Source organism: Heptranchias perlo, chromosome 10 (assembly GCF_035084215.1).
Source record: "Heptranchias perlo isolate sHepPer1 chromosome 10, sHepPer1.hap1, whole genome shotgun sequence".
Lineage (NCBI taxonomy): Eukaryota > Metazoa > Chordata > Chondrichthyes > Hexanchiformes > Hexanchidae > Heptranchias > Heptranchias perlo.
Window position 1 is genome coordinate 60,404,265 of NC_090334.1, and position 25,091 is coordinate 60,429,355.

The 25,091-nt window shown below is 42.1% G+C and overlaps 1 protein-coding gene across 1 annotated transcript in view; it reads left to right on the forward strand.

Moving 5' to 3' along the window:
* The first annotated feature begins 3,393 nt into the window (after positions 1-3,393).
* The window catches only part of prkcha (protein kinase C, eta, a), a 186,822-nt gene continuing 165,124 nt past the window's right edge, over positions 3,394-25,091 (forward strand). Inside the window, exons 1-2 of the mRNA XM_067991909.1 lie at positions 3,394-3,730; positions 3,890-4,315. Of these exons, the coding sequence (XP_067848010.1) occupies positions 3,971-4,315 (345 nt within the window). The 5' untranslated portion in view covers positions 3,394-3,730; positions 3,890-3,970. The remainder of the gene's footprint in view (positions 3,731-3,889; positions 4,316-25,091) is intronic.

Consider the following 25,091-nt stretch of genomic DNA (forward strand, 5'->3'; position numbering starts at 1 on the left):
GTTAAAAGAAGCAAGGGAGGAAATAGCGGAGGCTCTGACCATCATTTTCCAATCCTCCCTGGCTGCAGGTGTGGTGCTGGAGGGTTGGAGGACTGCTAATGTTGTACCATTGTTTAAAAAGGGAGAAAGGGATAGACCTAGTAATTACAGGCCAGTCAGTCATCCTCGGTGGTGGGCAAATTTTTGGAATCAATTCTGAGGGACAGTATAAACCGTCATTTAGAAAGGCACGGATTAATCAAGGACAGTCAGCATGGATTTGTTAAGGGCAAGTCATGTCTAACTAACTTGACTGAATTTTTTGAGGAGGTAACAAGGAGGATTGATAAGGATGGTGCTTTTGATGTAGTGTACATTGGTTTAGTAAGACTTTTGACAAGGTCGCACATGGCAGACTGATCAAAAATGTAAAAGCCCACGGGATCCAAGGGAAAGTGGCAAATTGGGTCCTAAATTGGCTCAGTGGCAGGAAACAAAGTGTAATGGTCGATGGGTGTTTTTGCGATTGGAAGGCTGTTTCCAGTGGGGTCTCACAGGGCTCAGTACTACGTCCCTTGCTTTTTGTGATATATATTAATGATTTAGACTTAAATGTAGGGGGCATGATTAAGAAGTTTGCAAATTATACAAAAATTGGCTGTGTGGTTGATAGTGAGGAGGAAAGCTGTGGACAGCAGGAAGATATCAATGGACTGGTCAGGTGGACAGAAAAGTGACAAATGAAATTCAATCCAGAGAAGTGTGAGGTAATCCGTTTGAGGAGGGCAAACAAGGCAAGGGAGTACACAATAAATGGGAGGATACTGAGAGGTGTAGACATGATGTGGAGATGCCGGTGATGGACTGGGGTTGACAATTGTGTAGAGGAAGAGAGGGACCTTGGAGTGCATGTCCACAGATCCCTGAAGATAAGGTGGTTAAGAAGTTATACGGGATACTTTCCTTTATTAGCTGAGGCATTGAATATAAGAGCAGGGACATTATACTAGAACTGTATAAAACACTAGTTAGGCCACAGCTTGAGTACTGCGTACAGTTCTGGTCACCAAATTACAGGAAAGATGTGATTGCACGAGAGAGGATACAGAGGAGATTTACGAGGATGTTGCCAAGACTGGAGAATTTTAGCTATGAGGAAAGGATAGGCTGGGTTTGTTTTCTTTGGAACAGAGGAGGCTGAGGGGTGATTTAATTGAGGTGCATAAAATTATGAGGGGCCTAGATAGAGTGGATAGGAAGGACCTATTTCCTTTAGCAGAATGGTCAATAACCAGGGGGCATAAATTTAAAGTAATTGGTAGAATTAAAGGGGAGCTGAGGAAAAGTTTTTTCACCCAGATGGTGATGGGGTCTGGAACTCACTACGTGAAAGGGTGGTAGAGGCAGAAACCCTCATCACATTTAAAAAGTACTCGGATATGCCTTGAAGCGCCATAACCTACAAGGCTACAGACCAAGTGCTGGAAAGTGGGATGAGGCTGGGTTGCTCTTTTTTGACTGGCACAGACACGATGGGCCAAATGGCCTCCTGTGCCGTAAATGTTTTTATACTTCTATGTTTCTCTAGTGATATTTATAAGGTGTCATGCCTAGTCATGATGTATCTTTTCTATGTGTTGTATTTTAAACATATTGGGGTAGAATTTCCGCTCAGTTACGTTTGTAATATCGGTGTGATCCAGGCGAAATCGGCTGAAACAGTACAAAAGAATGGGGAATTTTAAACTTGAATTACGCCCAAAACCACTTACGTTCATGTTTTCTGCAATCTTTTACGCTGGTTTAAGATTCAATTCACCTGAATCAGGCCTCGCTCACAAAACTGGCCACACCCCCTGATTGATAGTGCGAGAATGCGCTGGTGCGGGAAGGCTCTTCAGATTGTGCTCATTTTATTGGGCGCACAGGCACTAGTAAGCAGGTTTTTAAAGTGTTTTCATATCAAAAAATATTCAATTTACTAAGAAACTAACCAGTGTACACCAATGCAATGGTTCAATATAGTTTTTAAAAGTCATTTTCATTGATTTTAAATCAGGATACTCACAGGTGGAGGACTAGACACTTATTAAAAATGCGTATTTTTGTTGATAAACCTATTTTCAGCTGTAGTAATAAAACTGCACCAGGTTACCACTTTTAAATACATCAAGGAATAATTTTTTAATGGGAAAAAAACCCAGCGTATTACGCTGCCCGTTTGCTCTGGTTCAATGAAAATTGCACGTTTGTGATTATGCAAATGGATTTTATCGGAGATTTGAAGTGTAACCTAACCAGTGCAATTTTGAGCGCATTTTCGGCATAATTTCCCAATTGCACCCAAAGCGGAAACTCTACCCCGTTCCGTCAAATAGGAATACTCCTGTTGAAACATCCGTAATGTAGTCAAAGTACAATGGTAGATTTGCAATCAAAAAGAAAAAAAACTGCAAATGTTGAAAACCAGTACATCCAAAACATGACCTCTTTGCAAATTCTGACGAACCTGCTGCTTATTTTCAGCATTTGCTGTTTATGTGTTGGAGTTATTGCTGATGTTTCGCTTTGTCCAGCAGGAGGAATCTCTGAGATGAGATGGAGGTTGATAGTTTTTTGGCTGTTTACTGACAGGTGGCCGGTTGAGATCTCTTTAAAGAGACTCTGGCTTCATTGGAAGGGGGCAAACTTTTGGTTTTAGGTTTACAAAATACTACGAGAGTTCCTGGGGGCTTCTTCCATTGGCTTTGGATACGTTGCTGTGCAGGACTTCAGTGGAATGACAAAAAATGCTACAGGGCGTTCCAACTAACAGCCCACCTCTGCCCATGTCACTTGGAATTGGCTACTTGTAGAATCACCTAATGAGCAAATTACTATTGTCAGTAAACTTACACAACGAACAAAACAATACATTTTATTTTATAATGCACTTTATGAGCTGCAATAGAACTTATTTGTCTCGCTCAATACTGTCACCTTACAAATAAACCCCACCCAACAGGTGAAGCTGCAGAGCTGCCCCTCCTCCAATGGAGGGTGGGGAAGTGGTTGTCAATCATCGATAAGTCGATACAATTGGTTCTTCAGCAGTCATTCATCAAATATTGCGCCCTCCCAGCCAATCACAATTATAGCTGAATATAATTGGTTATTTGTAACGCCAATTGTTGACACACGCTCTGCTTTCTGGGAATTGTAGTTCTGAGCGGTCAATATCGTAAATTACAAAAAGGAAGGGAAGACTACAACCCCCAGAATACTTTGTAAAATGTACAAATAAAATAATATAAGCATAATTGTGATTTTTTAAAAAATGTTGTTAAAAAGGTTTATTACCAAATATTGATTTACTAATTCAAATCCGTATCTCTTAAAGTAGAACAAGACTCATTCGGCGTGTGTTGCTTAATTAAAAGCCGAACACTTTGGCAACTGGTACACGGAAATTTGACGTTTGATTGCTTCCTGCTTCTAGTTTCTCAAATGGCATGAAATAACAATCGGCTCCCGGTCGCTCAGATTGAACAGCTCGGTGAAACTGTTACAACTCAAAGCAGTGGGGCAGGTGAATACCGGGCATCATCCCGTCATTCTGGAGATCTCATATCCGAATAAAAAAGTGCCCGTGTGGGAGTGAACAAGAATCGACTCCACAGAAACCAGGTTTAGCAAAAAAGAAAGGACTTTCAAGCGTGCAAGGAAACCCAGACACCTGTGATGTTTACCACTGCCGGACTCGCTTTGTTAGGTAGGAGGAACATGGGCAAATAAATAAGTAACTCCGCAGAAAATCCAGATTCTCTATTTTTGCTACATTCGGCATTAACTTTTCTCCACGGTCAAATTAATCTGTTTTTGTTTCTGGTAGTTTTGGTTCTTTTAAGTATCTCTTGTCTTTGACTTTCAGATCTGTGATAGTAATTAGGACAGCTGCCCGCGATTCCCTCTGAAAGCCGGGGTATTATAGCACGGATTGCATCTCCCAAGAATGGTGGTTTTCAGTGGATCTCTGAAAGTGAAGATCGGAGAGGCTGTGGATCTGAAACCAACCCGATGTGCCCTAAGGCATTCAATATCCAGCAAAAATTACCAGTTACTGGATCCATATGTGATGGTGAAGGTAGATAACCGGAGAGTCGGACAGACTGTCACTAAACAGAAAACCAGCCGACCCACTTTTAACGAGGACTTCAGCACCCAGATCTGGAGAAGCAGCGAGATCGAACTGGCTGTTTTCCACGACACCCCCATCGGATACGATGACTTTGTGGCTAATTGTACCTTACAGTTCGAGGAATTGGTGAAAAATGCCACGAAAACCTTTGAAGGCTGGGTAAGTGAGCTGTTACCATCAGGCTTATGACTTTTGTCCAAGATTGCTTTTGTAATACATTAGAATGTTGTTCGTTCAGCACTAAAAAGGAAAATCTTTTAAAATATGCAGGCAGTTTTTGTAAATAGAAATGGGCATTATTCTATCGTGAGATTTTTTTTGGATGATCTTAAATCCATATAGTATGGTTTAATAGGCTAGAAGCCATTACAGCTGCAACTAATTTAAAGGGATATTCTTATCTCTCAAAACATCTTACTAGGTTTGTAAACAATAAAGTAAATGTATGATCATAACATCCCCTATTATGTTAATATAAATATTTTATATGAATTAAAAATACTTATATGAAACACAAACACAAGAAAAACATTTGAGAGTTTGCACAGTGAACTGTTCCTGGTGGCAGAATAGTGACCAGATTACATTATAGTAGCTCCAACTGTCCAAAAACTCCCCAATTTGATGGCATTGTATCTTTAAATGACATTACTGCTGAAAGTCAAGGAAAATCACATGCATTCTGCAAACACATGCTGCCTATAAACATTAAAAAAACAAATCCAGGCAAGCAGTGGTTACAGCATAGGAGAGCTACAAGATAAATATGATAATCCCCTGGACTAAGTTTTATAATATCCAACGCTGATAGTTGAGAGCATTATTACAAATTCAAGAAGATGGATAGTGATTTATCCTAAAACCTGAAACTGCAGACAACATTTCTTCTGCGGTACGAGTGGACTTGTTATAAAATTCCAGAGCCTGCTCAAAGAAGAAAAGTCACCTGGTCTAGGTGAGATGCATCCTAGGTTGCTGAGAGAAGTAAGGGTGGAAATTGCGGAGGCTCTGGTCACAATCTTCCAATCCTCCTTAGTGATGCCAGAGGACTGGAGAATTGCAAATGTTACACTCCTGTTCAAAAAAGGGGAGAGGGATAAACCCGACAATTATAGTCCAGTCAGCCTAATGTCAGTGGTGGGGAAACTTTGAGACTAAATGAATTGGCACTTGGAAAAATATGGGTTAATAAATGAAAGCCAACACGGATTTGTTAAAGGCCAATCGTGTTTGACTAACTTGATTGAGTTCTTTGATGAAGTAATGGAGAGGGTTGATGGTTGCCTAGATTTGTGTGTGAAGAATAGCCATTTGAAGGAGGTCATCCTGGAAGATGAGCAACATTTTTGGAACCAGGTCCCAGGGCTATTTGAGCTGTACAGACTAGCTCAATCTGGTCATCACCCAAAACCAACACACACACACACACCTTTCCAGGAGAGGTCACTGAAAATAGCAATCAAGAATGTGGATTCCAGCCCCCTCCCCTGCCATCTCCAAACCTCAACCCAGGGGTGCTGAGACCAATTGCATTGCCCCAACTGCTGCCTGGCTCGAATGAGTTAACCAAGCACAGATTAGTCATCAGACCTGTGTATGTGATGTGTATGGCTGCGTACCCACACCATAGAATACGTTTACCCAGAAAGCAGTTCGGGGAACTTCTCTCCAACCGCAACACCTTTTTTGTTCCTTTCATTCTGCTATATTCTATGTTGCTTTAATGTTGTATTTGTACATGAATTACCACCCACCTTTCTGTTAACCCACACTAATGCGGATTCACACTTTTGCACGTTCTATTTTAGCACGCAACACTTTTGCACAGCAAGAAGCATCATGTTTTGCTCTTACCTCTGCACCCAGTTTTGAATGAAGCCTCAATGGCATTTAGAATGGTAGTAGGGGGTGGGTGGGTGGAATGGTCTGCCTCGCTTGTATTTTAATATAACATTTTGATTTTGAGTAAAATGCTTTTTCGTTGCTGTCTCTCAGGAAGGGTTTTAGTAAGTGGAGAAATGAATAACTGTTTCTGCACCAGGCTGTACAGTTGGCTCAAACTTTTTATCATCCCTGTAAATATACTTGTAATAGTTCATTTTGTGGCACTTTGGGACTATCAGATTTCTCTGGGGCTGTGTTGGGTTGGATTATTTTTCAAATGCATCTGCTGTCCTGCAGCAGCCTGCCTCTTCCTCTGCAAGGTGGTGTTGATGAGGGGGGATTTCATGTGTTGGAATGACCAATGAGGAAGTTCTGACTGCTTTGGTACTATCCCAAGAGCAGTACATCACATGCTGTGATTTGCATGTGTCCCGACGGTGCTTGGTCCATGAGGTTGTGGTGGGAGTGGTATGTCTGGATGCATCTTGCCACTAGCAGGAAGAGTTGAAATAGTGTGTTAGTCTCAGGTAATCTTCACCCACTGGAGACAGGTGAATCTGAGGGGACCTTAATGCTGGTCATAATCTTTGTAGTATTCCCAGAATGACTGACTGGATTTGGGGTATGATCAGAAGATGTGTAAGAATATACCAGTTTTGTTGCACCCTCTCCAGCATTATCCAACAGGGAGGGGTGAAAATTGTGGAACTCGTGCATTACGATATGTTCAGTGTCTGAATTTGAGCTGGCTATTTTACAGTTTTATCCCAAGTGATGATTTATAAAGGCTGTTCCCAAATTTTCTCCATTATTTAGCCTGGATCTTGTGGTTCCGTTACCTTTTGGCTTTTGTAGAGTTTGCTGACTTGGAAAGGAGTGCAGTATATAAAACAAAGATTTATATGCATCTTTTAGGCTCTGTAGAGGGACCAAGGCTCACACAACTTTTGAGAATATTGTTTGCTCCTGGAAAAAGTACTGCAACTTAGCCTACTGGCTGAGGTGTCACTTGTTTGTTAATTGATCTCAGATATTTCCCTTCTGGAAGAGCTGGGGCAATCTGCGGATGTCCTTCTCGTGCTAAGGTTGCATCCACTTGTGCTAAGCGTACCTGGAAGATTTGTGTTGCACTGACTGACACAGTGTAAAACTTCAGCAAAGTATTTGGTCTTGGCTCAGTGGTACTGTTCTTGCCTCTGAGTCAGTAGCTTGTCAGTTCAGGCTGCTCTCCAGAGACTTGAGCACATATTCTAGGCTGTCACTTCAGTGCAGTACTGAGGGAGTTATGCACTGTTGGAGGTGCTGTCTTTCAGATGAGACATTAAACCAAGACTGTCTTCCATCTTAGGTGGATGTAAAATATCTCATGGTGTTATTTGAAGAAAAGCAGGGGAGTTCTCCTAATGTCCAGGTCAACGTTTATCCCTCAGCACCGCATAAACTGAGTATCCGATCATTTATCTCATTGCTGTTAGTGGGGCCTTTCTGGTGCAAATTGGTTCACGTTTGCTTACATTACAGCATTGACTACACTTTAAAAGTACTTAATTGCTGTGGAGCCCTTTGGGATGTCTGAGAACATGAAAGACGCTATATAAATGCAAGTTTTCTTTCTTTCTTAGGAGTTGATGTCAATATGTGAACATTTAATTTTTTACATCTAACTAAGACACATTAATTTAGAAGTACTAAAAATTGGCTAAGGTTTGAATCAACTACATTATAGTTTTTTGTTGCTATAAAAAAGAATTACAGTATATCATAAAAGTGACAATTTGAGATCTGACTTTTATAGCAGATGTCTATTGAACCTCAAGGGCACTGGGAATCTTGGTAGCGCCGTGAGTTAGGTCACAGGCCTTTCAGCTTTAAGACTTCTGCTTGAATGCAACCTAGAATAATTAATGTTGTTCTTCAAAAGTAAGTGATCTGAACACAGCTACAAATGGACACTTCACTAAGCTCGGCATTAGACTGAGTGGGAAATCCTGGGGTGGGGTGAGAAATAGAAATCTCACACTGAAGCAGTTGAGGTCTTCTTCTGAGGACAGGTCATATTAGAGAATGTTGACCCTGCATTTAGCCTGTGCTACACTTGATTTGAGGCTAATTGGTGCTGATCTGCCAGGATAGCCCACTGAATAAATAGAAAGAAAGAAAGAAAGAACTTGATTCATGTAGTGCCTTTTACAATCTTGGGACTCCTGAAGCACTTCACAGCTAATGAAGTTCTTTTTGAAGTGTAGTCCCTGTTGTATTGTAGCAAAATGCGGCAGCCAATTTGCACACAGCAAGGTCCCACAAACAGGAATGAGATAAACGACCAGATAATATCTCTTAGTGATGCTGGTTGAAGGATAAATGTTGGCCAGGACTCCTGGACCCACTCCCCTGCTTTTCTTCAAAAACTGGGATCTTTTATGTCTATGAGAGGGCAGACAGGGCCTCGGTTTAACATCTCATCCGAAAGATGGCACCACCGACATTGCATCAGTCCTCCAGTACTGCACTGAAGTGTCAACCTACATTACGTGCTCAAGTCTCTGCAGTGGACCTTGAACCCATGACCTTCGGACTCGAGGTGAGGGCTACTACTGAACCAAGGCTGACACCTTGACAAATGAGCCATGTTTTATGATAGTGGCTCATTCAGACTAAAAAAATTCTATGTTTGAACACTGAACTTTGCTAAATTAGCTGATCTCAGCCAGGTCGGTGGTAGGGGCCAAAGAGATGGCCTGAATATATCTAGATTAGGGAGAAGGATATAATCAGCTAGGATGCTTGCTCCTGATTACTATTCAGTGCTGCAGCTGGAAAGTGCCCATGTACCCAATTAGATGATCACAAGACTGGATTTGACTGTGATGTCCCTCTTGCTCAGAGATGCACTGGCTGCTAACATTTACTGTCCAAAACAGAAATGTGAAGAATGATTGCTTTGGCAAGATGCTAGCGAGGTGTTGGCACACGTGGAACTGTGTTTCAGTATGAGAAAAAGGGAGGAAAGCTCTGGGGCTGTGAGAAAGCGTGTGCTGAATGCTGACACTGAGTGCAACAATTGGAAGAAAACTATTCCCAACACTGATTCCTCCCAGCTAGATAACACAAAAAACATTCACTCCCAACATTTTTCCAAAGTGACAAAATTCTTGGTGCTTTCTAGAAATTTGAATCCTTTTAGATAAGATACATGATGCGAATGTATTCTTGGCAGCAGATTTATTGATAAAGATTGAAGAATATTTTTGTGATTTTATGAATCATTGGCTTTTGTCTATTTCCATTATTATAAACAGTGAACTGTTTTCACTGCAAAGAGTTTCACTGTATTTGAGTTCACTCCATGTGATTTCATTTGATTGGATAATGAAGTTCTGCAGCAGATGGCATGAGTCAATGCCAGCTAACATGGAGATGCATTCTCCACATGCATCTTTAATTTACACTGTAGGAGTCATTTGTTTGTTTTTAAAAAAAAACAATGTCCTTTTGCTCACCTCTGAGGCATAAGGTATGGGGTTCAGGCCCTACTCCAAGATTTGAACATATAGTCTGAGCTGACACTCCTCCGCAATACTAAGGGAGGTGACATTCAATTGAGCCCCGTCTGTTGGTTCTGATGAACATTAAAGGACTTGTGGCTCTATTTGAAGAAGAGAAGGGTGTTCTCCTGGTATCTTGGTCAACATTCCTCCCTCAATCAATGACGCACAAAAAAAAACTGATTATTCATCTCACTCGTTGCTATTTGGGGGATCTTGCTGTTCATTTGCTGACAACAACTCACATTTATATAGTGCTTTTTTTCCTTTAATGTAGCAAAATGTCTCCAAGTATCTTCACAATTAGAGATTAGATCCAAGTAGGGGGAAATTAGGGGAGATGCCCGAAAGTGCTGTTGAAGAGAAGTAAGGAGGCATTTGAAGCCGGTGGAAAAAGATAGTGAGATGAAGGGGTACAGCAAGTGAGTTCCAGAGTGCCAACAATTGCAGGGAGAGAATAAACAGTTCACTAGAGTTGGAAGAGCAGAGGGTGTGGAAAGGGACATATGGCTGGAAGGGATTGCAAAGGTAGGAAGAAATGAGGCTGAGGTGGGTTTTGACAATGAGGACACGCGATTTTGATCCTTATGTTCTGAGGGACAGGGAACCAATGGAAGTCAACAATTGGGGTGATATGTGAACGGCATTTTGGTGGGGGAGGGCGGTAGGTTGCGAGTAGTGCAGCTCTGGATGAGTTGGAGTTAATGTATAGTGGAGCTTAGAAGGCCAGCAAAGAGGGCATTGGAAAAGTTGAGCCTGGAGGGGACAAAGGCAAAGATAAGGGTTTTGGTGCATGCAATGAGGTAGAGCTAGAGAGGGGCAGTGTTGAGGTAGAAGTAGGTAGTCTTGTTGATGGACTAGATGTGAGTTTTGAAGCTCAGCCCAGGATTGAGCAGGGCATTATGGTTGCAGTTGGGTTGGTTGGGTTAAATTTGCTCCAGAATCCAGGAAAGAGAATGGGACTAGGTATGGAGTTTTTGTGGGGGTGAAACAGGATTGCTTCGGTCTTGCCAATGTTCAGTTACAAAAAGTTGTGTTGCATCCATAACTTGACATTAGATACAAGATAAGACAACATGGTGACAACTGGGGAATGAGGATAGTAGAGGGAGAGGTAAAGCTGGCTATCATCAGTATATGTATGAAAGCTGATCCAATGCTTAGGGATAATGTACCTGAAGGGCAACATATAGATGAGGAATAGGATGGGCCAAAGATAGGACCATGGGGCACACTGGAAGTGACCATGTGGGCAAGAGAGGAGAAACCATTGCAGCAGATGTGCTGGTTACAGTGGGCCAGACGGGGCTGAAATCATAAGAGAGCAGTGCCACAGAGGAGCGATAGTGGAGGAAGGGATGTGGCAGACCATTTTCAAAGCACAGAAGTTGAAGGGAAGGATAACACATAATGGTAACAGATATATAGAATGTCATTGGTGACTTTAACTGGGATGGCCAGAATAAAGGGATTTAAATGGGAAGAGGTGGGCACTGCGTTGGATGGTGACAACAAATTTCAGAACCTTTAGAGAGGTTGGAGATGGAGCAGGAATTTGGCGAAGGATGGAGGGACAAGGGTAGGATTTCTAAGCAAAAGGGGGGTATTGTGCCTGAGGAGAGGGAGCAGTTAACAATTTTGGGAAGCTTTGGATCCAGGAGGGGTAGTTAGGTGGTCAGGAACTGAGTTGGGAATGGGTCAAGAGAACAGGAAGTTGGTATCGTGGAAGACATGAGTCTTTTAAGGACTGGGGTGAAGATGGGGGAGAAGCTGGAGTGATGTGAGATAAGGGGTGGGCTGAGAGTGGTTGGGATGAGAAGAGGGCCTGGAAAAGGCTGAGGCAGCTGAGTGGATCAATTGTGGAGACCAAAAAGATCCATTAGCTTTTTGCAATTAGCATTAAATATGACACAACAAAAGTTGGTGCTTTTCAAAGTAATTCATTGTGTGTGAAAAGCTTTTGAGATATATCAGAGACACGATAAGGTACTTGTATGGATTTCAATTTTTATTAAACTTATACAGTATTTAACTATAAGGAATCCAATTTTATTTCTCCCAAAAGGCAAATTCCCAAATTAGGTTTAAACCCAACAAAACCTGAAAGTGTCAATGTTGGTATACTGCAATTCTAGTGTGATGCACACAACTACTTTCCTTGTTTGACTTGTGGAGCATTTCAACACCTCCCCCTAACAATGGGCCGCATCAACAGGGTGGACCTCTAGTTGCCCGTATCACGTACAGACAGCTGAGCAAACTTCCATGGAGGAGGAAGTACAGAGGATGCATCAAATCCCACACATTAACTCCTTTTAAAATTTTGTCTTGAAGACAGTTGTAAGTGTTTATTATTTACTTGAAATATTGTGTTTGATTCCTCCCAAAATTGCTCTGCTAATTTAAACTCAAAAGTATTTTGATTAGGAACATTCTATTTTATTTTTGGCTCCAAAAAGGTACAGGTTTGAACGCAGCTGATTTCACCCATGTGAAAATCAGAAGGGCTCCATATGTATTAATATTCATAGGGCTTATTCACATACTGCAAATCCTTGGATCCACATAGGTTGTTTAGTTGCACTAATATGCATGAGTTGTGTGGGTGGGTGTGTGTTGAGAGAGGATGATGTGGTCACAGTGTCTTTTTTCAGAAACTTGACTTAGCTGAAAACATTTATTCATTTGCTCAAAAAAATAAGAATATGCAAACCTATAACCCAACCTTCTAGTCTGTGTTGCCAAAAAAAGTCTTATGTTGGTTGTACCGTGTCCAAGGCATGAAATAAGAGCCGTGTTTACACTAGTATACTGAATCCACATAGGTTTCATTGTTTAGCATTGCACATGTATGTATTGTGATGGAGGACGATATGATCATAAAATATTGTACGCCTAGAAAATCTGTACGCTTATTAACAGTTACCATTTGCGATTGCTTTTTTCCCCCGGGCTTCCATGATAGCATGTCTACCACAGCAGCCCATTGTCTTGAATAACTGAAGGTGTATTGCACGTAATGACCACTTTACAAATGTTAGATACGCTCTCCTGCTGATTAGCTGGCTGAGGTGGCGAGTTGCTAAGCTGTGTAGGCCAGGAATATCCCAAGTTTAATCTCCAGTTCTTTCCCCTTATCCTATTCCTTAGAATCACTACAGTAGCGATTCTATAGTCTGTGCTTAAATTGTGGTCTTTTTCCAGACTCCTTTGTGGGCCATTCCTGCAGTTATATTTGGGATAGCTGTCATATGCAACATTGCCCAGCTCAAACAGTTTGTATTTATGTTCCCCATTCCAACTTCTGAAATCCTCAGTCATTTATAATTAGAGTTTGCCAATTTACTATCATTTTTGTCTTGTAATGTTTAATATTCTTCAACCTCTCAAATAGATGGACTGTCATTTATTGGTGTTTCTTCTGGTTACTGGGTTATTTTTACCCTTGTGTTTTTTTTCTGTCTTATCCTTGCTATGGTTCATTTGAAATAATTTAAAGTGATTAATATTAGAGAAGGTGAGAGGGCATGTTTTGCTTTCTTCTATATTTAGCAATATGTTTAACAGAGGTGAGTTTTCTTTATCCACTCGAGTAACAGTCATTGAGCTGGTTGCGACAAACCCCAATCTGGAAGCTTAGTGATCCTAGAATTGTCAGGGGTAACATGTAGTGTTGATTTACCACCTGTTAATGAGTTCTAAACCAGATATAGAGCAGAAGGTGGCATTATTGTATGAATTACGGGGTTTGCTTTCCTGCTGATGAAAATTCAATGCAAATCTTATAAACAAATCCTTCTACAACATAACACATAGAAGTGGGAAAAATAACGGATTGTAGTGTCTCTCTAACATTGTAGAAATGGATCATTCAAAAACCAGACAGGTGGCAATCCCCTATTTCCCAGAGATTTCAGACGGCTTTTTTTTTCCTTCAAACGATGGCAGTGCAAGATGAGTAATACTAGTGGGTGCGGTAGAGTAATGGTTATTTTACTGGCCTAGTAATCAAGAGAATGAGAGTTCAAATCCCACCATGGCAGTTCTATAATTTGAATTCAGTTTAAGTGCGAAAAAAAAAGCTGGTATCAGTAAAAGTTGGATTGTTGTAAAAACCCAACTGGTTCACTAATATCCTTTAGGGAAGGAAACCTGCTGTCCGAGATTAATTCCTGGGATGAGAGGGTTGTCCTATGAGGTGAGGTTGAGTAGAATGGGTATATACTGTCTGGAGTTTAGAAGAATGAGAGGTGATCTAATTGAAACACATAAGATTATGAGGGGGCTTGACAGGATAGATGCTGAGAGGTCGTTTCACATGATTGGAGAGGCTAGAACTAGGGAGCATAGTTGCAGGATAAGGGGTCGGCCATTTAAGACTGAGATGAGGAGGAATATTTTCACTCAGAGGATTGTGAATCTGTGGAATTCTCTACCCCAGAGGGCTGTGGATGTTGAGTCATTGAATATATTCAAGGCTGAGATGGATAGATTTCTGGACTCTAGGGGAATCAAGGGATATGGGGATCGGGCAGGAAAGTGGAGCTGAGGTGGAAGATCGGCCATGATTTGATTGAATGGTGGAGCAGGCTTGAAGGGCCATGTGGCCTACTCCGGCTCCTAATACTCATGTTCTAACCTGGTCTGGCTGACACTTGGTCAGAGTGTGGTTGACTCTTAACTGCCCTCGGAAGTGCCCTAGCAAGGCACTCAGTTGTATCGCCGCCTTCTCGAGGGCAACTAGCAATGGGCAATAAATGCCAGCGTTGCCTACATCCCGAGAATGAATTTTAAAAAATCATGTATTATTAGAAAGGTCATTGTTTCAGAGGCACAAGGACTGAGTGATCTATCAATTAAAGTGTTGCGCTGACTCTAAGGAGTGATAATACAAGTGGATTATAGCTATAAACCAGTGCTGATGTTGGGGATACTTTCTGAGAATAGCTGAGTTTACCTGTCGTTATGGATAAACTGCAAACTTTAACAAGGAAAGCAGAATATCGGTTCACATTTTCACAACCTTTGTGCTTCCTTGAACCCATAATTTGCCTTTTTATTACTTGCTGGAATAACTACAGAACTATGGGTGGAACTTTCAACTTCAGCGATGGAGTAATACGGGTGGGAGCAGATCGGCCGCCTGAAGTCAATGGACAGGAAAATCAGGCAGGAAGTGCAATCGGCGACCGATCCGCTACTGCCCGTGTTGCACCCCCGCTGAAGTTGAAAGTTCCAGCGTATATGTCAATAGTTTTCAGTGTTGCCCACTAAATGACCTCTGTAGAGAAATATCTTTAGAATTGCATGTATACTTGAAAAGGAAAAATTTGCAGGGCCATAGGGAAAAAGTAGGGGAGTGGGATTAATTAGATAGCTCTTTCAAAGAGCCAGCACAGGCATGATGGACCTAATGGCCTCCTTCTGTGCTGTATGATTCTATGATTGCTATAGCCAACTGATACAAAACACACAAACATTTGTTTTTTCCAAATTAAGCATCCTCAAATGGTATGATGGATCTTTATAGATGGATGAACTAAGATGGGCCGAATGGCATTTCTTATCTGCCTCTTGTGATCTTGTATGTGTATGTATGTATATACTTGCTGTCGTTTTCACAGGTTTTCTGGTTGCAAGACAAACTATTGGTCTTGAGTTGCACGGTGACCATAAATGTGAAGTAACAACTTTACCCTTTGGTTTCATCCATTACAATACAATTCATCACTACTGTGAACTTTGGTTAATAATTAACTGCCATAGCCATTAACTGCTATAGCTGTTAACTTCAGCCAGCATGAGACTATCTACAGAACCCAACATTTGCAAGTGGGATAAAAGCAGAAAGATATTATTGCTCTTGCTATCTGACCTTCCACTGAAATCCACATTCCTCTCCTTCACCTCCATTATCATATCTAACTGCTTCTTGAATGACTTCAGAATTTTTGCTGTCACTACCATATTTGGTAGACCATTCCAGGTATTAATCTTTCTTTGTGTGAAGTAGAGCTTTCTGAACTTACCCTTTACTAGTTTGTACCTATATTCCCTTGACCTGCAGTCATGGTTTAACTTAAAATAGTGCTCATGATTAACCTTAGCTATAATTATTATTCCACCTGGTATCCTACAAGTGTCAGCTTGGATCAGTGGTAACACCCTTGCCTCCTGAGTCGGAAGGTTGAGTTCGGACCCCACTCAGGACTTGAGCCCATAATCTAGGCCGACACTTAATTGCAGTTCTGAGTGAAAACTGAATTGTCAAAGGTACTGTCTTTTGGATGAGATGTCAAACCATCTGATGTTCATACTGCCTGGCCAGGTGGGTGTAAAAGAGCCTATAGCAGTATTGGAAGAAGACTAGGGGAGTTTTTCCAGTCAGCTGGCCAACATTTATCCTTCAACTAACACAGTCAAAAACAGATTAACTAGTCATTTATCTGATTAGCTCTTTGTGGGATCTTGCTGTGTTCATATTGGCTGCCATGTTTGCCAACAAAACAACAGTGACTACACTTCAATAGCAATTAATTTCATAGGCTGGGGAATGCTATGGGATGTCCTCAGGACCAAAAAGGCTCTATATAAGTGCAAATTCATTCTTCTTTCTTGGATAGCACTCAGGTTCCTTCTCACTTGTCTCCTTTCAAGGTTGAAGAGTGCACTTTTCTAACTTTTCCTCGTACCTCAGCTGTCTGATACTGGAAACCAGCCTCATGGCCCTTCTCCGCACTGTTTAAAGAGCTTGGATGTTTCCATTTTTTATTGTTCTCGGAACGTGAATGACACTGACAAGCTTGCATTTATTGCCTATCCCTAGTTAATCCTCAGAAGGTGGTGGTGGGCCTTCTCCTTAAACCGCCACAGTCTTGCAGTTATGGCGCTCTCATATTGGTTTTACAAACATACGAACACACGAATTAAGAGCAGGGATAGGCCATTTGGCCCCTCGAGCCTGCTCTGCCATTTGATAAGATCACAGCTGATCTGATTGTGACCTCAACCCTACTTTCCGGTCTACCTAATACATTTTGGGCAATTCAAGAATATTGACTCAGTGAAAATGGAGGAACGGTGATATATGTCCACATCAAGATGGGTTTTTTTCTTCATTCTTGGATGTGGGCATCGCTGCTAAGGCCAGAATTTATTGTCTATCCCTAGTTGCCCTGAGAAGGTGATCTTGAAATGCTTTATAGTGTTTTGATACAGCTGAGAGGCCTCTTTAGAGGGCATTTAAGAGTCAACCACATTGGTGTGGGACTGGAGTCACATATAGGTCAGACCGAGCAAGGATGGCAAATTTCCTTCTCTAAAGGACATTAGTGAACTAGTCAGGTTTTTACGACAATCTGACAGCTTCATGGTCACTTTTACTGATAACAGATTTTCTTTTTTATTTCCAGATTTTAAAAAAAAACTGAATTCCAATTCTCAAACTGGCATAGTAGGATTTGAACTACATTCTCTGGATTATTAGTCCAGTAACACAACCGCAGCACCACCACTTGATAACGTTGGACACCCATTCAAGTGATATCAAAGTCATTAGCTGTTTAGTTGTGGAACTCCCTATAATGGGCGGCATGCTTTTAGTGTTTTCTCTAGTGAATACTTCCAAGAATAATCATTTAATATATTAACTACTTTTTGTTCATCTTGTTTCAAATCCATTTGTATCCTTAAGAAATCTCAATCCTTCTTTGATTATACTGGAAGAATTTCTTACTGTTGCAATTGATTTCTATAGTTATACTCATTTCTAGTTTCCTCTATACCCCACTGACCACATTTTTTGGAAGTGCCTATATTTGTCCCAATGGTTCTCTTCACCCTTCCTATAGATATTGAACTACCTCTTGTTTTTCTTTTCATATCTTCTTACTAGTTCGTTTAGAGTCACTTCTTTCCTCTGCACTTGTGAACTCTTGGTAAGTAGTCATCCTGCATGCTCAGTAGTGTGTCCTTTTGGAGGTAAACCATTTATCCTTACTGAAATTCATTGACCCCTAATAAAATTGGTTAAGCACTTCCCTTGTTGCTTTGAAGTTGACCCTTTTTAAAGCTGTATACTGGCATATTGGTTTGCAGTAAATATCTCAGATCATGTAAAATTTAATCATGGTATAGTTACTCTTGCCTTGGGGTGTCGTCTAGATGCAAGTTATCTCTCACGGCATCCTTTAACACACAGGGCCAGTGTGGTCACTAGTGCAGATTCTAGACCACTTGGGTATTCTGCTTGATGAAATGTTCTGCTACTACACAGAACTTCAACCAGCAGTTTGACGAAGAAAGGGTAAACTTGCTGTTCGCAGAAGCTGAATTGCAAGCCCATACTTGGAGTTTTATTCAGATCTTCTGGTTGAGAGTCCAACACTGCCACTAGAGTTACCATGTCAAGTGGTAATAATCAAATTAGCACTTTACAGTTCACACTGAATAGAGTTGCAATTCACGGAAATCACGGATTTGTGAAATGGTGAAAGATATTTAGTGTTCTACTAAAGACATGAGTACTAAATACAGAACTAATGTCTGCACTTGGAGTTCAATAAAAACAACACCAAGGTTGAATATTAAAAAAAAATATTACACAGGGTACATGCAAGAACAATAAATTGCACATTGGTTCAGTGGAAATACAGCCCACTCTCCCCGACACTGAACAGGAGAGCTCTGTGGTAAATTCAGCATCTGCAGAGGGCGATCAGTACTGCACCGTAACCTTTGCTGTGGTTTAAAGAGTTAACAAGCAGGCTTCTGTGCATGTGTGTAAGATGGCTCCAATACAGATGACTTTACGAACTGATCTGAACTGGTGCAACTCTGTGGACAGTAGCTCATTCCAATTGTACGTTACTTCGTGTTCGTTCACTGGCATTAAGACTGGACCCTGTGTATATAAGATGCTACCTTGAGCCACAGTGTTCAGTTTTCTACCTGTGTGGACTGAGATAATAAAACCAGCCTGTGGTGGTATCTTTCCATTAATGATTTTTGTGGTATTTGTCAGCATTTGCTCATTAATTGCTATAGGGAAACATTTGCTCATTCACTCCGATAGGGAAACATTTGCTCATTCTTGCGTCCGTTAACCGTTTGTTTTTCCATTTCTTAATCCGTTTTCTGTTTCCATTGGCTAAAAGATGAAAAGTCGAAGTGTGCTTTACTTTGGATAATTGGCAACTGACATTTACTATGTGTGAAAGTGTTTTGCTGGTCAGATTTGATATATTTCTTCGACTTCCTTGTATTGTTCTGCAGACAAAGATTTATTTGACCAAACTTGCAACAAAAAAAAAGCAAGCAACGTCGATAGCACTCTGCAATTCAACCAGCCCTGGAAATGTGTGGGTGGAATAGCTGTGTGGGTGCATGCACGATTGACATTTTTCCATTTTTAATTATAACACGTACTTTTTGTACAGAGCCTTTCTGTGTCTGATATGTGCTGTAAATCTGTTTGTTTTCTTAACTCTCTCTTTGTTTGGCTTCATTACTCACTGACAGATTGTTGTGACCATTGTTGCCATATAGGAAGAAAATAATTCTCTGTAAAAATGTTAAAATGTGCCTGTAACAGCTAAAATATGAACATACATAAGTGACGGGCCAGAAAAAACCAACCGGGCCACCGATCCCCCACGCTCATGATAAGAACATAAGAACATAAGAAATAGGAGCAGGAGTAGGCCAATCGGCCCCTCGAACCTGCTCCGCCATTCAGTAAGATCATGGCTGATCTGATCCTAACCTCAAATCTAAATTCATGTCCAATTTCCTGCCCGCTCCCCGTAACCCCTAATTCGCTTTACTTCTAGGAAACTGTCTATTTCTGTTTTAAATTTATTTAATGATGTAGCTTCCACAGCTTCCTGGGGCAGCAAATTCCACAGACCTACTACCCTCTGAGTGAAGAAGTTTCTCCTCATCTCAGTTTTGAAAGAGCAGCCCCTTATTCTAAGATTATGCCCCCTAGTTCTAGTTTCACCCATCCTTGGGAACATCCTCACCGCATCCACCCAATCAAGCCCCTTCACAATCTTATATGTTTCAATAAGATCGCCTCTCATTCTGCTGAACTCCAATGAGTAGAGTCCCAATCTACTCAACCTCTCCTCATATGTCCGCCCCCTCATCCCCGGGATTAACCGAGTGAACTTTCTTTGTACTGCCTCGAGAGCAAGTATGTATTTTCTTCAGTATGGACACCAAAACTGTATGCAGTATTCCAGGTGCGGTCTCACCAATACCTTATATAACTGCAGCAATACCTCCCTGTTTTTATATTCTATCCCCCGAGCAATAAACGCCAACATTTCGTTGGCCTTCTTGATCACCTGCTGCACCTGCATACTAACCTTTTGATTTTCTTGCACTAGGACCCCCAGATCCCTTTGTACTGCAGTACTTTCCAGTTTCACGCCATTAAGATAATAATTTGCTCTCTGATTTTTCCTGCCAAAGTGTATAACCTCACATTTTCCAATATTGTATTGCATCTGCCAAATCTCCGCCCACTCACCCAGCCTGTCTATATCCCCCTGTAGGTTTTTTATGTCCTCCTCACTCTCCACTTTCCCTCCCATCTTTGTATCATCTGCAAACTTTGATATGTTACACTCGGTCCCCTCCTCCAAATCGTTAATATAGATTGTAAAGAGTTGGGGACCCAGCACCGACCCCTGCGGAACACCACTGGCTACTGGTTGCCAGTCCGAGAATGAACCATTTATCCCAACTCTCTGCTTCCTGTTACATAGCCAATCCTCCACCCATGCCAGAATATTACCCCCAATCCAGTGATTCTTTGTCTTGAGCAATAATCTTTTATATGGCACCTTGTCGAATGCCTTCTGGAAGTCTAAATACACTACGTCCACTGGTTCCCCTTTATCCACCCTGTACGTTATGTCCTCAAAGAACTCGAGCAAATTTGTCAGACATGACTTCCCCTTCGTAAAGCCATAAGGAAAAAAAATACTCTGGAAAATTCCTCTCCGACCTCCTCAGGCCATCAAAACCAGTCCAGGAGATCACATGGATCATGTGTTATCTGTGTGATGTGATCTCTTCCCCAGTCAAGGGCCGGCCCAGCTCCTTCTTGAAGGCATGCAGAGAGTCAGCACCCACCACACCAGCCAGCAGTGCATCCCAGAGGCTCGCTACTCTCTGAAAAGAAGAACCGCCTAACATCTAGTTTATTCCTACTCTTGCATAGTTTAAACTCATGTCCCCGGGTCATTGTATCACAGTAGGTACAGCACAGGAGGAGGCCATTCGGCCCATCGTGCCTCTGCCGGCTCTTTGAAAGAGCTATCCAATTAGTCCCATTCGCTGCTCTTTCCCCGTAGCCCTTTTAATTTTTTTCCCTTCAAGTAATTATCCAATTTCCTTGTGAAAGTTACTATTGAATCTGCTTCTACCACTCTTTCAGGCAGTGCATTCCAGACCATCTTCCCCAAAATAATAATGAAAAAGCCAGGAATTAATTTCTACAATGGTTCTCACCTTGCAAAGGCTGGAATTACCCTAATGTGTTAGGCAAGATTACTCTTCATGTACACTGTGGTGCTCCAGCTTCCTCCAAAACTTGGAGTGTCACTGCACACACATGGTGGTGCTATGAGTTCCAGGAGAACCTGGAGCACTCGGTGAGTGCAGTGCATTTTACCCCAGCCCCACACCAGATGAATCTACTCACTGGCTAAAACTGTTATCAAAGGGACTATCTCTGTTATGTGACAGCAACTCCAAATCTGCAGTGTCATTATTCTGAATGCCGAATGGTTCAGATCCTCTCGTGTTTGAGATTTGCATGATTTCTTTTAGTTGGCCGGCTTGTTTCATGTTCTTAACTCTGCTACTGTTTTTCCCCATCAAAAAGAAGGCAGGCCTTTACCTAGACCAGAGCTCAGTGTCAGGTCCTTAACCCCCTCTAATCTAACACAAATAAAAGAAGCTATAGCCATTAAAACAGCCCATTAATACACTAGTGTTACCAGAATACCATGTACAAGTTACATATGGGCTTTGCTCTTGCCCGCGCATTGTACCAAAATCCAGCCTCGAGTTTGAGGCGCACAATATAAATGTTAGTTTGGTACTGAGATGCAGGCTTTAATTGTGTGACAAACTTCAAAGTTATCTCCAAAATGACTCTTGGCTCTCTCTTTAAATGGTAGTATACTACCGCTGAATGCAGTCTACAGTCCTCATGTATTTTAGTTGCATTTATGCAGGATAGCTTTGGATTGAAAAGTTTTAATGTTAAATTTTACAGTATAGTTGAGATTATTTACTGGGACATGATACGCTATTTCTAAATTTTCATTGGGACAATATTTTAATCACAGGAAATCAGGTATTAAAATCCTATTAATATAACCTAATTCATAGGAGATCTAAAAAAGGGAATAAGAGGGGCAAAGAGAGTATGAGAATAGATTAGCGGCTAACATAAAAGGGAACCCAAAAGTCTTTTATAAATAGTAAAAGGGTAGTCAAAGGAAGTGTGAGACCGATTAGGGACAAAAAAGGAGATCGTCTTGTGGAGGCAGAGGGTATGGCTGAGGTACTAAATGAATACTTCATATCGGTCTTCACTAGAGAAGAGGATGCTGCCAATATAGCAGTAAAGGAGGAGGTAGTAGCGATAATGGATAGGATAAAAATAGATAAAGAGGAGGTACTTAAAAGATTGGCAGTACTCAATGTCGAAAAGTCACCCGGTCCAGATGGGATACATCCTGGGTTACTGAGGGAAGTACGGGTGGAAATTTCGGAGGCTCTGGCCACAATCTTCCAATCCTCCTTAGATATGGGGATGGTGCTGGAGGATTGCAAATGTTACACCCCTGTTCAAAAAAGGGGAGAGGGATAACCATGGCAATTACAGGCCAGTCAGCCTAACGTCGGTGGTGGGGAAACTTTTAGACATCATAATCCGGGACAAAATTAATTGGCACTTGGAAAAGTATGGGCTAATAAAAAAAAAAGTCAACACGGATTTGTTAAAGGAAAATTGTGTTTGACTAACTTGATTGAGTTCTTTGATGAAGTAACGGAGAGGGTTGATGAGGGTAGTGCAAATGATGTGTGTATATGGACTTTCAAAAGGCATTTGATAAAGTACCGCATAATAGGCTTGCTAGCAAAATTAAAGCCCATGGGATTAAAGGGACAGTGGCAGCGTGGATACAAAATTGGCTAAGGGACAGAAAACAGAGAGTAGTGGTGAACGGTTATTTTTCAGACTGGAGGGAAGTATACAGTGGTGTTCCCCAATAGTCAGTATTAGGACCACTGCTCTTTTTGATATATATTAATGACCTGGACTTGGATACAGAGGGTATACTTTCAAAGTTTGCAGATGACACGAAATTCGGAAATGTAGTAAAAAATATGAATGTTAGCAACAGACTTCAGGAGGGCATAGACAGACTGGTGAAATGGGCAGGCACCTGGCAGATTTTTTTTATTATTCGTTCATGGGATGTGGGCGTCGCTGGCGAGGCCGGCATTTATTGCCCATCCCTAATTGCCCTTGAGAAGGTGGTGGTGGTGAGCCGCCGCCTTGAACCGCTGCAGTCCGTGTGGTGACAGTTCTCCCACAGTGCTGTTAGGAAGGGAGTTCCAGGATTTTGACCCAGTGACGATGAAGGAATGACGATATATTTCCAAGTCGGGATGATGTGTGACTTGGAGGGGAACGTGCAGGTGGTGTTGTTCCCATGTGCCTGCTGCTCTTGTCCTTCTAGGTGGTAGAAGTCGCGGGTTTGGGAGGTGCTGTCGAAGAAGCCTTGGCGAGTTGCTGCAGTGCATCCTGTGGATGGTGCACACTGCAGCCACTGTGCGCCGGTGGTGAAGGGAGTGAATGTTTAGGGTGTTGGATGGGGTGCCAATCAAGCGGGCTGCTTTATCTTGGACGGTGTCGAGCTTCTTGAGTGTTGTTGGAGCTGCACTCATCCAGGCAAGTGGAGAGTATTCCATCACACTCCTGACTTGTGCCTTGTAGATGGTGGAAAGGCTTTGGGGAGACAGGAGGTGAGTCACTCGCCGCAGAATACCCAGCCTCTGACCTGCTCTCGTAGCCACAGTATTTATATGGCTGGTCCAGTTAAGTTTCTGGTCAATGGTGACCCCCAGGATGTTGATGGTGGGGGAATCGGCGATGGTAATGCCGTTGAATGTCAAGGGGAGGTGGTTAGACTCTCTCTTGTTGGAAATGGTCATTGCCTGGCACTTATCTGGCACGAATGTTACTTGCCACTTATGAGCCCAAGCCTGGATGTTGTCTAGGTCTTGCTGCATGCGGGCTCGGACTGCTTCGTTATTTGAGGGGTTGCAAATGGAACTGAACACTGTGCAATCATCAGCGACCATCCCCATTTCTGACCTTATGATGGAGGGAAGGTCATTGATGAAGCAGCTGAAGATGGTTGGGCCTAGGACACTGCCCTGAGGAACTCCTGCAGCAATGTCCTGGGGCTGAGATGATTGGCCTCCAACAACCATGATCATCTTCCTTTGTGCTAGGTATGACTCCAGCCACTGGAGAGTATTCCCCCTGATTCCCATTGACTTCAATTTTACTAGGGCTCCTTGGTGCCACACTCTGTCAAATGCTGCCTTGATGTCACTCTCACCTCACCTCTGGAATTCAGCTCTTTTGTCCATGTTTAGACCAAGGCTGTAATGATGTCTGGAGCCGAGTGGTCCTGGCGGAACCCAAACTGAGCATCAGTGAGCAGGTTATTGGTGAGTAAGTGCCGCTTGATAGCACTGTCGACAACACCTTCCATCACTTTGCTGATGATTGAGAGTAGACTGATGGGGCGGTAATTGGCCGGATTGGATTTGTCCTGCTTTTTGTGGTCAGGACATATCTGGGCAATTTTCCACCTTGTCGGGTAGATGCCAGTGTTGTAACTGTACTGGAACAGCTTGGCTAGAGGTGCAGCTAGTTCTGGAGCACAAGTCTTCAGCACTACAGCTGGGATGTTGTCGGGGCCCATAGCCTTTGCTGTATCCAGTGCACTCAGCCGTTTCTTGATATCACATGGAGTGAATCGAATTGGCTGAAGACTGGCTTCTGTGATGATGGTGATATCTGGAGGAGGCCGAGATGGATCATCCACTCGGTACTTCTGGTTGAAGATGGTTGCAAACGCTTCAGCCTTGTCTTTTGCACTCACGTGCCATCATTGAGGATGGGGATGTTTGCAGAGCCTCCTCCTCCCATTAGTTGTTTAATTGTCCACCACCATCACGACTGGATGTGGCAGGACTGCAGAGCTTTGATCTGATCAAATTTAACACAGAGAATTGTGAGGAGAATGAGTGGCAATATAAACTAAATGGTCCAATTTTAAAGGGGGTGCAGGACCAGAGAGACCTGGGATGCACATACACAAATCTGGGCTTTATTAATAGAGGCATAGAGGACAAAAGCGAGGAAGTTATGCTAAACCTTTATAAAACACTGGTTAGGCCTC